At 38.5% G+C, this 17,753-nt stretch overlaps 1 protein-coding gene across 1 annotated transcript in view; it reads right to left on the bottom strand.

Moving 5' to 3' along the window:
• Nucleotides 1-455: 455 nt before the first annotated feature.
• Nucleotides 456-17,753, bottom strand: part of GOLGA5 (golgin A5) — a 32,963-nt gene continuing 15,665 nt past the window's right edge. Inside the window, exons 9-13 of the mRNA XM_024206007.3 lie at nucleotides 9,492-9,590; nucleotides 6,710-6,935; nucleotides 5,112-5,217; nucleotides 2,616-2,679; nucleotides 456-1,288 (exon numbers count right to left, since the gene is read on the bottom strand). Coding sequence (XP_024061775.2) covers nucleotides 1,208-1,288; nucleotides 2,616-2,679; nucleotides 5,112-5,217; nucleotides 6,710-6,935; nucleotides 9,492-9,590 — 576 coding nt within the window. The 3' untranslated portion in view covers nucleotides 456-1,207. The remainder of the gene's footprint in view (nucleotides 1,289-2,615; nucleotides 2,680-5,111; nucleotides 5,218-6,709; nucleotides 6,936-9,491; nucleotides 9,591-17,753) is intronic.

The raw sequence follows: 17,753 nt of genomic DNA, 5'->3' as shown, positions 1-17,753 counted from the left end.
CCAGGAGTTCGTGGTAGCTGTAATAACACCATTGAGATGGTGCCAGCCAGCCAGGACTTATCACGTTTAGTCTGTGTTCATTCCATTTGAACAATCACCAGAGTAGGCGTATCTGACAAATTTCCTTAATTGTTTTTTCATTACTCAGTCTTGAGTAATAAATGAAGGATTAATAAATGGAGGATACCACAATCTAATGCAAAAACAAATTACAGTGGGTTTGATTTTGGGGTTATTGTTTTTATCATTACCTGATGCGGTTGCTTGGTGATGAATCTCCTAAGTGATTATGTATGGGGGAGTTTCTGAAATCATGTCTGGCTATACATTTGTAAAAAAATATTGTTTTAATTTGGTTAACAACTGCCTAGAATTTCAGATAGAAACTACATAAATTTAAGATTTGCTAAGACACCTTATGTGTAATATGAGAGAGAGACGTACAGAATAAAAAGCAACGGCATAGCTAATTATACAAAGTGCAAAAGCAAATGGCATTTTTCAAGCAGCTGAATACGTCTTTTCTGTCTGAATTAATTATGAATTAAGAGTAAAAGTTCTCCTGTGCACAATTAAAAATTCCACATTTCAGCATATCAGGGAAGATACATTTCTGTTGTGCTAAATGGACAAAGCTAAGAAGAATGCATAATATTTTATTTTTAGAAGGTATTTACAAAGAGATATTGCACCAGTTGTCAGTTCTGCAGTATTTTAACAGATTAAAGAAAAAACTAACCTATATTAACAGAATTAAAAACTAATACAAAAGAAAAACAGGAAGAATAAAGTTTATTTAATTTGCTAAGTACAATTAGTTTCCCTGATTATAGCCCATGTCCAGTATGATCTAGAGTATGTACCATATACAGCTGTAATCTTAGAAATCCTTGTATCTCTATACAGGTGTGAATCTTATATTGTACAGGAACCATCAGAAAATGTATGTAAAATGTAAAGGCTATGCTTAGCTTAACAACTGCCTTTGCCCTGGAAACTGCTGCTGTTTTAAGTAAATTGAAGAAGCTATGTAGTAATATTTGTCCAATAATTTAAGTTTTAAAAAGTAGCGATAAAACAGGCATGATGGTTGTCCTTCTTCCATAGATAATGCCAGGAATGTGATTTCCCCCATATTTCAGTACTAATCATTTTAAATACACTCAGTCCAGAATATAGTGAGCACTAGCATAAAGTATGTCTCAGTCTATTTGCCAGCTGGACCATCATGGTGCATTTCTGGGGTGTAGGTAAGCAGAACAATCATGACCCAGAGGTGAAGCAATGCCTGGCAAAAGAAAAGCAGGAGTTAGCACACAACGCTGACTACCATCCATCATTTACAACAGCTGTAATTCTGAATGTAGACAGAAGCAGCTAATTTTGTAGACCTGCTTTGGCGAAATGCCTTTCATGAAACATTTGTTTAAGGGTTCCTTCCATTTTATTCCATTGCACCTCGCAAAGGAAATCTATTCTGATTTGCACAGTGAAGCATTGTGCCAGATTCCAATGCAAAAAGCATTTTATAGCAAATTATGAAAAACTTACTAAAAAATTACAGTTAGCATGTCTGAGTGTCCTGCTAGGCATTGACCATCTCTGATAAAAAAAAGAATTACATTACAGATAGCCCCATATAGGGCTAATTCACAATAATGCCTGAGATCCAGCTTAGAAAGTGGTTTCAGAACCATATTAATTAGTAAAATTCTCAACTGTTTCAGTATGAAGCTTTTAGTTCACCTATTAAACAGTACAATGGCAGTGTTACATTAGAAGGGAAGAGAGAAGGGGGAATTAAAGTGGCCAAATTCCATCTATCACTCAAAAAATGGGAGAGGTGGTGGTACAGAAAAGTGTGGTTACCTTTAATTTTGTCAAGTGTGTGTATTTGGCTGCTTTGTCTCCCCGGAGAGTGGCAACCCTATTCACCCAGTGATTTATTTTAAAAGCAACATTACGCTTTCTCAAGCAAGGCATTTTCACTCCATATGAAATATGGAGTTAGAGTACTGAAATCTGAAATCTTTAAAGCAATAACACACTGCAGCTCGGCTTACTTACATAACTACTGATCACATCAACTGACAGAGACATCAACCCTCTAGTGGAACTGGGAGAAATTCCACTGACAATCATGCAAGATGTGAAGAACAAACTTCCCTTCTATAGCCCAAGATTAGATAAAAATCATGCTCACTACTTTTATAGCTACAGTATTTGAAAAGAATGATTAATCAATCACTGGGCTGAGGTAAAATGTTATTAAAACATCAGTTTCCCAAGTTATTTTAATGGAAGCCAGTCAACCATAGAAATGTGCCATACTTTCAATATGAAACTACAAAATTACAACCAGTATTAGTTACACAGAAATGTAAAAATTTTAAAGGCACTACGAATTCAAGGCATGACTGTACATATATTGTCAAGCTATAGGACTCAAGAACCCATGTTCCATAAGCAGTCTTTATAGTCTACTATAAAATACAACAAATAGTCAAAACTAATTAGATACCCTTTTTCTTTTATACACTATTGAATGCCTTTCAGATGAAGGCAGATACTATATAAAACTGACTATAAAAAATTCTGCACAACAATGTACTCACCATATAAATGATTACAAATACCCTTGCTATGGGATACCGTCTTAAAAAGATTCCCAGTCGAATGCTGTGAAAGTATAATACACATGTTAGAACAGAAAAATGTTCCTGTTCCCTTACCCTGACCCCCACAAAACTGTAAACATCAACTGGTATTATACATATAGTTTTCCACATTTCTGCCTTTTGAATTTTACTACTTATTCACAACAGCTACTGGATTGAGAGAAAATAGTCTTTAGTCACAACACAAAATTGTACATACTTTTCTGACCATAAAAAAGCCAGTCCCCTTGTTGCTATAAGTATGTCGCATTAGGCCTGGTCAGAAACAAAGGCTAGGGCTTTCAAAGAATCCTGAAGTAGTTAGACACTCAACTCCGATTGACCTACAATGAGATCTAGTTGACTAACTCATTTAAGTTCTTTTGAAAATCTTAGTGAAAGAGGTCTGTGTCATTCTTACACTTAGTTATACGTGAGAAACAGACTGGCCTGTATAATGCAACATGAAGTATACCATATCAGTACTTTGCATCATGGCCTCGTAATCTGCTTTAATAAAATAAAAATACGCTAGTAGGAAAGTGACAAATACTAATACAGAAATAATGTTTCAATCACAGTGTCACATACAACAGGCCACTCATCAAGGAAACACTGGTATTTATAATCTTAATATTAAAATCACTCTAGAAGTGCAAAGCATATCCAATTTAGGCATCCTGATTTTCAAGGGTTTGAAACTATTACTCCCAACTGAAATTTGACTTAAGCTTAAGCTCCAGAGAAGACCCTTTTTTTGGAAAGGCTAAGATAAGAAAGATAAGATAACTCCTGAGACAAGAGATCAGAATGAGTTGGTTGGTGGTTCCAAAGCATTTCTGACTCATTCTAGGCACATATTTTGAGGACACTTGGTTCATAGCATGGATTTATTCTTTGATACTTTAAAAAAAGATTTTAAAAAGGATTCGAGAAAGGAAACACACTGAAAAACTAGCTAATAATTTATAACAACTACTTTTTATGCCCTTATTGCTGATCCATGACACACTGTAATATGTTACAGTAAAACTAACACACTGGGCACATTTCATGATCAGGCAGAATGTTCCTGGTCTAAGTAACTTAGAAACATAACAGTGATAAAGCTCTGATGCAGAGGATTTCTCTGCCAAAGACTCAGAAGGAGAAAAGAAGAGGAGAATTAATAGTGACTGTGATGTTGGAAGACCAGGTGCCAACTCTAGCCATGGCTGTAGGCATCAGCTGAGCACTGACAAATTCATAGTTGGAAGCTCACATTAGTATGGTTCAAGATGGGTGTTAGACTTGTAAGAATGTGATTAGTCTCTATAAAATACTTGTAAGTTTCTGCATGAATTAATCTCACTTGTAATGTCTGCACCTCATATTTCAAAGTAAAATATAAGTTTGCTTTATAAATCTAAAAGGGCCTGCTCTGAATTTGTAAATCTAGGCAGGAAGAGTGGTCACCCCACCCATCAAGAAGGACTATAAAAACTAAATGGCAATTGTAGTACCAAACAAACAAACAAACAAACACTTTGTTGCTTGCCCCATCCACCCATGAAGAAATTACGTGCAGGAGCACTCATCCCCTTTGGTTTGAACTCTGGGGAAGGGCATATAAAGATTATCACAAGAAGAAACAGTTCTCTCTTTGCTGTTTGGACTCTCACAAGGGCTGGAGCAAAGAAACAAAAGCAGAGATCGCCACGGTCAACCTGGGCTAGCCCTAAAAGACATTCAGTGGATGGATTACATCATCTATCATCTTTTGGAACCACAGACTCTCTCATTTCTTTTCTTAGTTAATAAATCTTTAGTTAGTATACGATAAGACTGGCTACCAGCATTGTCTTTGGTATGATATCTAAGGTAAGTGACTGGTCTCTTGAGATTGGGAGCAACCTGAATATTTTGTGATCTTTGGTATATGGCAACCAACAATCACTAAGTCCAGCTTGCCTGTGTGGCAAGATACATTGGAATGCCCCAGGGGACTGTCTCTCTATGGTAAGACTGCTATAGTGATTCAGGAGTTCACACTTGATACTTGGTTGGGGAAACCTAATCATAGAACATACCACCAGTTTGGGATGTCTGCCCTGCTTTCTGACAGTTTGCCCTGCAGTTGCACTCAGCTGTGAACTGCAGACAGCATGACAATGGTAAAAGTTAATTTTTATATATGCAAGATAACTGCGATGTCCAATAAAACCCAATGGGTTCTTGCACCATGTACCCAACTGTTAACATAATTTGTGGTGGCACAAGAAATCATGATGGGAATAAAGTGAATGAGAATTAACCATGTCAATATTTAATATGAATTTGTACCATACTAAAATGTATGGGTGTGTTTTTATACAATTAAAAACAATTCAAAATAAAAGGTGTACTGAGGAGGAAGACTGTATAAGGAACTAGTCCAAGAAGAGAAACATTCCTTTATGATTTATGTACTCTTACCTAAACTGGTCTATACTACTGGCAGCTTTGCGAACTCTTCCATACATTCCTGCCACGTTAGCATCTACATCACTAAAAAGGACAGGAACACTTCGCATGCGAGTACCTATTTAAAAAACAAACAAACAAAAACATATCTAAGTAGGCTAAAGATGCCTTCCCAGGTAACGTATTTGTCTATATAGTGTCTACATAGAGTTTAATCATTAATTTCGCCTTTTTGAAATGTTCAAGATTTTCAGCGCACAAGGGAAAACAAATCAGATTAATCACTGTATATTTAAAGGGCATGACTGTTTTGAGAGGAATTGTTGGATAAGATTTTGTAAAAAATGCATCTGAGAAAGATTATTATATTTCTGTATCTACTAAATAAGCATTTTAGTATTCAGTTCAGATGTTTTATACTCCAAAATAATTTCTTTGCTTCATTATAATTTCTTAAGTATATACTGCATTGATTTTCTTATTTGCTGTACTTTTATCACAAAGTAACACTTGTCATACAATAGCTGTATCTGACAGCATTTCTGATATAAATTCCTATTTTTCAGGGTTTTATAATATCATGAAAAAAGCTGACCCAGGATAAAATTTTCATAGACTTTCAGACCAGGATACATCTAAGTGTGACTGAAGAAAATTGGCTTATTTTATTTTAGCTTTATAAGAGCAGAAAAACTGAATGTATTATTTCAGATTTTATTGTTCTCCTGACAAAGGGAGTTTAAAAAAAAGACATTTCACAGGCAAATAACTGGGCAGGCATTTTACATCAAAGTTCAAGGAATGGGTGTATTTTGTTTTTAAAGTTAACACAATTACTTTTTTCATAGAGCTGAATCAAAGTAAGGTATCAAAGCAGAATCCAATAGCAGCTGAAGTTTCTCAGACATCTGAGATATGATACTACTCAAAGCAACCAAGCCAATCTCCGTGGAGAAGACACATTTGTAGGCTACTTTCTCACAGATTTCCAAGGAAAACAGAATGAGGGCAAACTGAGTTTAACCAAATGGAAGACAGTGCATTCAAGCTTTCTCAGCGACTTCCACTTAAGTTAGATCATCTCATAATGGAACAGCTATTCTAACCCCCATCTTCCAAAAACCATAACCCCCCCCCCCCCCCCCCCCCCCCCCCCCAAAAAAAACCTCCCACCCAAACAAAAAAACCCAACCCAAACAACTAGATCCCTTCCATAAAAAAAAATTATTACAGGACACATATGCAAGTAATATTTAAACCCACAAAAACAAAGTAATTCATAGGTGAAATTGCACTGCTGGTTGCACTGGCAGATGTCATGGTAAACTGATTTTAAAATAACATACTTGTTATAATATTAATCACAATGGGGAGAATTAAGAATGAAGTTTTGCTTTATTAAATTCACTTAAAATTGCCTACACATTGAACAGCAGTCTTTATTTGGCTATTTTCGACTGTACTAGTTATAATTGGAAAGATCAACTCAAACTCCTTATTTACTATATTTTTCTTAAACACAGAGATGTTTAAGGAAATTAATGGGGAATATAAGAGTCCTTAGTTAAGCTGAGCACACACATTTTTAAATATGATCCTTCCATGTTTACCTTCACCACTGTCAATTCCTGCCATATTAATCGTAGGTCCATTAGTACTACTGCCTTGGATAGTCTTAAGCTGTTGCTCAAGGCGTTCCAGTTGATAGACGAGGGAGTTTTTCTCTGTGCTGAGACTCTCCAACATGGTCTGCTTCTGAATCAGAGTCTCTGTCAGCTGATGAAGCCGATTTTCCAGCTCTGACTGACTACTGCTGCTCAAAGCCTTGTTTGTGAGCTGAAAAAGAAGAGTCAGTGCAAAATCTAAGCCAGAAGATGATACATTATAAAAATTAAAACTAGATTTTGAAATAGTTCAACTCCTAAGTCCTATGAGAGAGAGGCTGATGCAAGGAGTGGGATGCCTCAGGATTTTAATGATGCAACAGCTATTACTACTACCATCATTAACAAATGTAAAGGAGAGAAATGTGATTGTAGAAGCATTATGCCTTGATAATTGCTGTCACTAGGAAGCTCCTGGCCAGTATGTATGAATATAGTGCTACCCCCATGTGAACATTGCCATACAATAGTGAGTTTGCACCTAACAACAAATCCTAGCCCGAAAGAACTTGTAGTCTACTGGCTTGTGTAGGAATGCATTACTGATCGGCCCATGGCCATTAAACCGGCAAGTTTCACAGAACAGAGGGAAGTGAGGGAACTTGATGCCAGTTAATTGGGAGGCTGTTACATGCCTAAGGGGCAGCATTAAAGGCGGCACGAAACTGGACATAAGTGACGGAAAATTAGAGAGAGGTGAGGCACATGGGCACTGGATAAGAACAGCAGAGGGAGAAGGACGAAACTAAGGGCTTGTCTATCCATATAGCATTGCAGCGGCATAGCTGCACCGATGCAGCGCTTAGTGAAGATGCTCCTACGCTGATGGGAGAGCTTATCCCATTGGCAGAGTTAATCCACCTCCCCAAGAGGCGGTAGCTATGTCAACGGGAGAAGTCCTCCTGTCCACATAGCGCTGTCTACACCAGGAATTCAGTGAGTATTTTCCACGCCCCTGAGCAACAGTGATACTAACATAAGCCTGTAGTGTAGACCAAGCCTAAGGCAATATGGTCCATAGGGTCCAATTTGCAGAGATTTTTTTAAAGTAAGAAAGAGACACTTGAAGTGGATCTTTCTTAAGTGATTCTGTTTTATAGTTTCTATCCAGGTTCTAACTGGATTCAGTGCACAATTCAAGGCATGTCTTGAATCTCATGCATGAGACAACTGCCATGTTGATAGTGGTGCAGACAACACTCTGACCTCTATCTGGCCTGTACTGACTTAAACACTCAAGACTCTTCCTGTAAACTGTGCATAATTATGGAAACTTAGCTAAGTTTGGTTGTCCAGGAAAAAAATCAGCCAGCCTATGTGCCAAATTCATAGTTGTATGCTCGGGAGGGTACTTGCTGATGGCTTAATCCTCTCAGTGTGAACTACAGTGTTGAAAAAGAATGTATGTCTTTTCTCTCTCTTCTCCTTGAAGATGCAATATGTGGCCTCCAAAAAGGGGTGAGCATCAGATTTCTCACATCAGGCAAGCTGTACCAGACAGGCTTGATTTCAACAAAGTCTTGGCAGACAAATGTGATCTGACAGTTTACACTCAAGAGGCTCTCCAAGTTATGTTTGATAGAGTTGCAGTGAAAAACAATGGACTTATGTTCACCTTACAAAGACAAGGTTACATGCCAGTTATCACCAGGGACACAGAAAATTAAAACCATCAGCACCAGTATACTGAAGTCATTTAATTCCTTGAGAGAACATTTTGTCTATTAAATATTGACCAGCATCAAGAAACTGTGCATCCTTTGGAATACTAAAGCCAAGTATAGCACCTATGTAGAATCAAAATAGGTGTTAAATTGAAGATCTTACTCCTGCTTCAGTATGCAAAGGCCTGAATATACTGACATTGACCCAATCATCTAACTTGCTGTAAGTTGAATCTTAGCCACCTGTGGTTGTCATACATTTTAAGTGGTAGTACAGAGTCTACAGTGAGATACCAGAGTGATCATGGACTATTGGCATTCAGGCAATGCAAATACAAATCAGCTGCACTGGGAAGGGCATGGTACACATGGACAATACATACATTCTGAAGTAAATTTTGTATAGTGAAGTAGTATCAGGAAAGCAAGCCCCATTGGGTTCAAAGAAAAATATATCAAGACAATTTTCAAGTCCTTTGACATCCAATATGTACAGCGAGTAATGTTTAACACTAGACTGTCATTTTTTCCTGTAATAGTCTACATTGCATTGTGTGGCCTTGTATATAATTTGCATGAAATGAAACAAATGTTACATTAACAGGATCCAGCTCAGAAATTCATACTACCCATACAATCACCAATACCTTTCTTTGTCGTTTCATAGGAGAGAATGTATGGATTCAGTACCTGGTTCTCTAGTTATCATGTGCACATACAGGGCCTTATCAGACAATACAGCCCTTTGTTTTTGAAGACAGGCATTTTAAAATTGTGTTCGCTTTTGATATTTACTGCAAAGTTAATTTTCAGTGTAGAGTAGATTTTCTTAAAACCTAATATACTCTGTTTCATTATTGGAATCTGAATTATTGATTAGTAAAAGGATGAACGCAAGCACCAAAGTTTATCAAATGGAATCTAACGGTTTCATTTTAACAGCTTTACAACCAGATGAAAAACAGAGTTTTACTCAACCAAAAGCGTAAGCTAAAACAAAGAAGGCAGTTTAGTGTTTTTAATGACTTAACAGCATTAAATATTCTTAAATGCAAATAAGTTACCTGATTTCTGAGTTTTTGAATTTCTTCCTCTCTGTCTTTTATTCTGCTTTGCAAGGTATTCTTTGTCCGATACAATTCTTCCTCATTGTAATGGAGTTCCTATAAAATTAATTGCAATCAGTTACAAAACAAAGTATTAGTAGACAGCCTTTGGAAAGTATTTTGGGTGACATTTTAGCCACTATTTGAGGCTTTACACTAAAGCAGAGGGTTGTACTTTGCCCTGAAAAAACCGTACCGTCTAATGAGACAAAATAGCGAAGGAAGGGATTTAGCCAAGAGCAACTGATTGAGTGGTGAAGATGACCATAGATCTTGTTAGTACCATGATTTTTGAACAGCGCTTTTAAATTCCCATTTGACGATTTAACATGTTTACTGGGATGTTTTTAAAATCTGTCTTACTTTAGTCATATACTGTTAGAGCAGCACATAACCGTTCTCTCCCTTCAAATCACTGAGTACACAAAGCAGAAGAAAAAAATCCTTATCTTACTGATCCTCCACCAGTCTTCAATATCAAAAGCCTAAACAGCAAATACTTTAAAGAAACAAACAATCTCCGTATATAAAATGCCACAGTTATATATGATACTACAACTATCTTAGTGTGGCACTCTGTGCTCCAAAGCAGTACCCCGGCACCCCCATATTTACCGTGGTGATATAATTATATGTTTTGTATAAAGTGCATCTTGTGAGATATCATTTTAAAAGGCTTGATCTGTTGAACTTTAATATCCTGTTGGATTGTATGGGCTATCATTGTACGTGGAGTTATGAAGTTTTGCTACGCGCGTGTTACAGAAATATGTTGTGAGGTTGGGAACACCCACGACCAGCCTTTCAGGTGCAACAATGGAGGAGCCAGATGCGCTAATAGCCCATTAAAGGGAATACACACAAGGACTGCCCCAGGAACCTATACAATGGAGACTTCTCAGTGACAGCATGTAGACAATGGAGATTCCTTGACACATGTCACAACCATAGATGTTTCCAGCAAGCTGGAATAAACTATAAAGGAGGGGAAGTGACATCATCACTTGGCCTCTCTCCCCCCCAGAATTCAACACCTGGAAACACGTCTGGAGAACGAAGACTGAATTGGGGAGGTGGTTCCAGACTGGAAAAAAGAATCCTGTGTATTCAGGAATGAAAACATCAGGGTGATACACTGCTTGGGTCAAATCCTGTCTAGTTTATAGAACTCAGATTGTGATTTTACTTTTATTTCTTGGGTAACCAACTTTGATATGTACACTTATTACTTATAAACACTTAAAATCTAGCTGTAGTTAATAAATCTGTCTCATGTTTTACCTAGAACAGTGTGTTTTGGTTGAAGTGCTTGGGAAATCTGCTCAGGAACAAAAGCTGGTGCATGTCCTCTCCACACTGAGGGAGGGGTGGACTGGGTTATAAACTTACAATGGTCAGGCTTCTGACCAGGGCAAGATGGTACAGCCCTGGGGTCGTAGTCTGGGGAGCTGGGAGAACTGGCTGGAGCCTTTCTATTGTTAATTCATGAGTGGCTAGGAGAAGCATTTATGTAACACTGCTGGGTAAGTCCCTGCCTGTGGATGTCTGTGTAAGTGCAGTATCTTGAGAGGTTTGCAGCTTGTCACAACAAGTGTGAGAGGGAGCCCCGGTTGGTAAGCCAGAGGGCTCAGCCGTACCCCACTTCCAGGTTACAACCTGGGGAACCCATCACACTTAGTACCAGATTTACCTATAATTTGGGTATTATAATAACTCATTATGTCCCTAAAACGGAAATTTCAGTTTGTTAAATGAATATAAAAGAAAATTACTGTAATTTTCACTCCACCTCTGTCTTTCTTGATATAGCACTGCCTTAGAATATATCCCACACTCGTAAGGACAGAGGTAACAGGATATACTCTACCATCTGCTTTGGTATAATAAACATTATTTAGCCATCCATCTAGAGCAGACTTGAACTTTTGAATTTTAATTAGTTCAAGCTAGCATCTAATTAAAATGTAACTTCTAAAAGGACAGATAATCCTACAAAATAAATTGTTCCTAGCACTATGGTACACTCTCCAGCCTTCATTATTTTCTCTCTTAACAGTGGCAACTTATTTACAACAATAAATATTTCTATCAAGATATAAGACACTGGTCTGTGTTCAACTGAATGATGAGCCTAATAGTACTAGTCATTAACAACATGCCCTATTATGCCATAATTTAAAGCAGAGAACCCCTCACAGAAATCACTGTGGAGTTTTGCTTGAAGTCTAATGGCATAATATGGCCCAATGCTCTCAGAACCCTTTATTAGCAGCATACACTAAGCAGTCTGGGAGTAACAATATTTGGACAATGGATTCCAAAAATGTCTGCATAAGTAGGCACATTTTCAAACTACTACAGGCTAATGTAATCAAGACTTCCTTAAGTCCTTTGCATGAATTAGGCAAAAAAAGTTCTGTCGTACCCCATTTTAAGTGTTTTAATTTTGATATTTAAATAATGTTTAAACCATCTCACTGGAAATGCAAAATATGAAAGGAGCAAACAGATGTTACACTTACTTTCTTACACAGAATACACCATTTACCTATGCAGTAAATACGCTGTCATTTCGACTATATTCCTATGCCTAAAACTTAAGCTATTTTATCTTTTGTTGTTATAAACATTTACAACAGCTATATGTGTGGCACTCCTGGATAATACAGGGTGTTTTTGCACACAAATATGTTGGATCTCCCTAAAACAAACCACAAAAGATTGAAAAGACAGCTTCAAAATTGTGCCTGGTGTTCTTGTACTTGATGCTTTTGATAACTACACCTGCTTTATTCTTTTCTGAAAAATAATATCTTAGAGAAAAATAAGTTTGTAATTCAAACTTTTACCAAAACTAGGATCTGGGATTGTCAGGCTTTTTGTTTTATAAATCTTCCTTCACAATTCCAAGAAATACAATGAATGCACATAAGTTGAAGATTCTGAAGGCAAGTCCTGTAATTACTATGTTACTTGTTTAAAACACATCAATATGCACATCTTACAGAAAAGTGCAGAATGCATATTCTGACTATGCAGAACAAAAAGTCAAAACATACAAATACTGGGAGACTGTCATAACTTTTAGTAAAATGTTTATCATTTTAACAATTTTACCATCTACATTCATAATATTTACTCCTTCTGAAAAGACTGATGTGAAGAGTCAAGACTAGCCTCCATCATATCTCCTATCAATGTACTTCAACTTGACAGCAAGAGAAGTCTAAAGGACTATTTGAACAGGAAACTATGCTTGAGTAATAATCTGGAATCATTGCTAGTTTATTATCAAAAATATTTATTCAACAGTGCTAAACAACATAATCTTAGTTCATGTTTACAAAAACCAGCTGGAAAAAAGGAGGTAGGTGATTAGCAGGGATCCTAGTTTCCCATGATTTAAAAAAAAAAAAAAAAAAAAAATTCTCCGATAAAAAATCCTATAAAAATCCACATTTTTCTGTGACTGAAATGAAACACCCTAGCCTAGATAGATAGATTGAACACAATGTTTTATTGATATACAGTAGAACCCGGTTTACCTGAGTCTCCATTATCCGGCTCTCCATATTAACCGAACCACCAGCCGCCCGGGGGCTGACCACCAAAGTCCCATCGCTGTCAGTCCCAGGTGGCTGGTGGTTTGGTTAACATGGAGAGCCGAATAATGGAGACTTGGATATATGGGGTTCTCCTGTATATGTTTTTATTTTTTCACAAAATGTAAAAAACTAAAGATTCTCTGTAAAAACGCAAATTCTGTGTTTTTCCAAGGCAAATGGCTCTATGGGATCCCTGCTGATTAGACAGTGAAGACTTTAAGATAATACATGTATTCAGGACAATGGAATAAACTGAGCAGCATTGCTCCATCAGACTCATTTTAAAGAAAACACAATATGGAACTAGCCAGGCAAGACCCTGGCAAAACTACCAGTGAAGTCAGAGGAAGGCAACAGGAATGTCATAACTTCTCAGAGAGCTGACAGCCCCCAAGCTTTCACTGTTGCAATGGGCAACATCTTGATATACCTTGACATTCTGTGATGACTTACTACTTATAGAACATATTTATATGTAAGTAGGAAAGTATTTAAATATTAGGAAAAATAAATAGAAAAAAGTTCATTTGTTCCTGGATTATTCCATTATACCACTAGATGTCAGTCTTCAACCAGTATACCCAAATTATCTTAAATTTTAAACTATATATCATTTAAACTACATATACATATGTTATGTTTTATAAATCTTACAAAACCAAAATACTTGTGTTGAAAAACAATTAAGGCTGTTATGTAATTACATTGTTACTTATTACATAGTTTACAAAATTCAAGCATTTAAAAGCTGGGAAATGAACAGTTGCTGACATCATAATTTATACTGCTCAGATTATGAGAACTGTAACAATCTTAAAGTATTAAATGTGAATGAAGTACATTATTTTGTTATCTTGCTTCCAATATGTAAACATGTTCTTTTAAATAAATTGATATTTCCCATTTAACAATATTTATGTATTTCATAACACTAATTTTTAGTAAAACTATGTATATATAGACTTGCTGATGAATGTGTGTATTACAGAAGCGCTCAGGTTTTGTTTACTTTGCAAACGGGTTGTACTCTTTCAATTTTGAGTTTACTAATGAAAAATATTGTGTTGGAGCTAAGCTTATTGTGTTATGATGAAATATATATTGCTTTATATTTCATAAGAATAATGTGTTGTTTAATTATATGGGCAATATTTATTATTTTCTTCATAATTTTTTCCTTTGCATTAGGCACCTGTAAATGATGCAATATGCATGCTTACCTAGGTTCCCTGTAAGCTTCGTGGCCGTGCAACAGGCTATTTAGGGCCCCGCAGGTCCCCAAGCCTGGCCCTGCCCCAGCTGGGGAGAGGAGCCCTCCCCTGGCCCAGCCCTGACAGAACTGCTGCGGCTAGGGAGAGGAGCCTTTCCCCCCGCCCAGCCCCACCAGATGTGCCGTGGCCAGGGGAAAGGCACCTCTTCCCCACCCCACCCCAATCCCACGTGCTGCTGCGGGGAGAGCAAGTTGTGGAGAGAGCAAGTTGCAGAGACTCCTCTCCCCCTGCCATAGCCCCAGGGCAGCTGCATCCCAAACCCCTCATCCCCATCACCACCCCAGAGCCCACACCCCCAGCCAGAGCCCTCACACCCCAACCCTAGGCCCGCTCCTGCACCCCAATCCCCTGATCCCTGGCCCTACCCCAGAGCCTGCACCCCCCAGCCAGAGCCCTCACTGCCCCCGCACGCCAACCCTCTGCTCCAGCCCTGAGCCCCCTCCCACACTCGGAATTCCTAGGCCCTATCCTGCCACACAAATTTTGTTATGAGCACCAATATGGAGGTAATGTGTCACACATCATCTCCATATTGACGCACATAACAAAATTCATTCCACACATGGGTGGGAAAAATTAGAGGGAAACACTGATGCTTACACCTAAATTTGCCAAAATGAATGCTCAACACAACCTACCATCACTCTGAACAATGGCAAAAAAATTACTGTAATGTCACACCAGAGATTATACTCCTGGTCTCTTTGTTTCACAGCCAATGTCTAATGTACACAGTGCCTCCCTAACAACCCATTGAAGTAGTTATCTCATCAGAAAAATGTCACTAACAATGCTTTGCACTTAGCTTGTGCTTTCTCATCTGCAGAACCCAAAGCACTTTACAAAAAGAGGTAAATGTTATTAGCCTCATTTTACATTTGGCCTTAAATATAGAAATTTGAGAAGACTGCATATAAAGCCCAATTCGGTTTCCAACTTCCTGTGTAAACTTGGGTAAGCCACAAACTGTCTAGTGGTCCATTCACACCTGCTGCAAACAGACCCTTGAAATTCCTTCTACGTCTGGCGGCGGGAGGGTGAGCGAAAAAAGGGGGAAAATACCCTTTGATAGGGTATAAAAGGAATAGTTTTATCAGATCCTGTGGTTTCATTTCACTTTTGAACGTTAGCCCAGATCAGTTCAGAGTTTGATGATGCAAATATTTGTCATCACCATGATTTTATTTTTTTGGCTGCTGGCTTCAAAGAAAATCATGTATTGATCTTTCAAATACAAATTTTACTATTCCTTCCCTTAAAAACTGCCTCTTGCACAAGTCATTGTCAAAATCTATCTATCTTTCAAGTCTGCTATGTAGAGTAGTTTCATTAGAGATATGGAGGGACCCAAAGAAACATTAGATGTTTTGCAAACATTTTAAAGGAACACTCTGAACTTATTTTCAAGAGTACTTACTCAGATTAATCCATTTTTTAGAAAACATTCTAATTGTCAATGAGACTTAACTCAGACTACAAAAGCATGAGGATCTCTCTTCTGTTTGGAGTTAAAGTGAGATAGAAATCAATCTTGTAATGGGACTGTAGTTGCAACGTTAACTATAGGTTTCAGAGTAGCAGCCGTGTTAGTCTGTATCCGCAAAAAGAACAGGAGTACTTATGGCACCTTAGAGACTAACAAATTTATTTGAGCATAAGCTCATTGAGCTGTAGCCCACGAAAGCTTATGCTCAAATAAATTTGTTAGTCTCTAAGGAACCTTAACTATGAAGAGGCAGCCCCCTTTCCGTTATAAAGTATGTTCTTGCAGAACCAGAACTGGAATCCTGTCTCTCTAACTCTAAAACCACCAATCTCTTATCACTAGAGCTGAAGAAAGAGCTCTGAGAGCAGCCACCTATAGAAATATCCTTATATCCTTTCTAAATTGCAGCCAGCCAATAGAGGGCAACATGCTCACACACACAGGCCCTAATCCTGTAATCAGTTACTCCAATCAGACCCCTGTATAGTTGTGATGGGGTGTACCAGACCCCTGACACCCCTGCTGGAGGCCTCATGGGCCTACCACACCCAGCCCCAGAAAAGGAGCAGTAGAGGCGAGTCCTTCAGGCTGCCTAGAGTAGCTGTGGGGAAGCAACCAGAGTCCAGCAGGCTCATATAAAAAGGAGCTGCTGGACAGAGCAGATCAGTCACTGGCTGGAGCCAGAGATGCAAGGATGGTGCTCCTGGCTACAGGACCTGCAGAGCTGGACACAGCGGCTGCTGGCAGGGACTAGGGGAGCAAGGAAGATGCTCCTGGCTGACTGCAGGGACTCAAGCAAGACTTCAGCCCTGAACTAAGAGTGAAGGTAAAGGTGAAAGGGCTGCGGGGAAGTGGCCTAGGGAACAGTAGCTGCACAGTTAAAAGGGACACAGCAGGGTTCCTTGGTTTTTGTAGGGTTCCTGGGTTGGGACCCGGAGTAGTGGGCCAAAGCACTTGTCAGGGGTCCCTCCCCACTCTGAACTCTAGGGTACAGACGTGGGGACCCACATGAAAGACCCCATAAGCTTATTTCTACCAGCTTAGGTGAAAAACTCCCCAAGGCACAAATTCTCCCTTTTACTTTGGATTATGTAAACGCTGCCACCACCAAGTGATTAGATAAAACTTAGGGAAAGGACCACTTGGAGTTCCTACTCCCTCCTAATATCCCCCCAAGCCCTACACCCCTTTTCCTGGGGAGGCTTGAGAATAAACAAGATGAGCACAGACCAACCTTGGGTTTTTTTAGGACATTAAAAAAAAACAGATTCATAAAAAAACAGAACTTTATTAGAAAGAAAAAAGGTAAAAGAAGCACCTCTGTAAAATTAGAATGGAAGATAATCTCACAGGGCAATCAGATTCAAAACACAGAGGATTTCCCTCTGGGCAAAACTTTCAAGTTACAAAAAGAAAACCAGGAATACACCTCCCTCTCAGCACAGAGAAAATCACAAGCCAAAATAAAAGTAAGCTAACGCATTCCCTTGCTAGTACTTACTAATTCTAATGGAGTTGGATTGCTTGCTTTCTTGATCTGTCTCCGGCAAGCACACAGAACAGACAGACAAAAGTCGTCATCCCCATATTTGAAAGTATCTTGTCCCCTTATTGGTCCTTTGGGTCAGGTGCCAGCCAGGTACTTGAGCTTCTTAACCCTTTACAGGTAAGAGGATTTTGTGCCTCTGGCCAGGAGGGACTTTATAGTACTGTATACAGAAAGGTGGTTACCCCTCCCTTTATATTTATGACAGCCCTGAAGAAGGGGAGTTTACACAGGCCCAGGGAGCAGACTGAAGACACTGAAGAGGGTCAGCATTTGTGGACTTTGATAAACCCTCAGAAAGGGACAGAACAG

The sequence above is a fragment of the Terrapene carolina genome, unplaced genomic scaffold (assembly GCF_002925995.2).
Source record: "Terrapene carolina triunguis isolate 2854851 unplaced genomic scaffold, T_m_triunguis-2.0 Scaffold96, whole genome shotgun sequence".
Taxonomy (NCBI): domain Eukaryota; kingdom Metazoa; phylum Chordata; order Testudines; family Emydidae; genus Terrapene; species Terrapene triunguis.
Note: the sequence above shows the minus strand (reverse complement) of the source record. Positions and strands in the feature narration are given on the sequence as shown.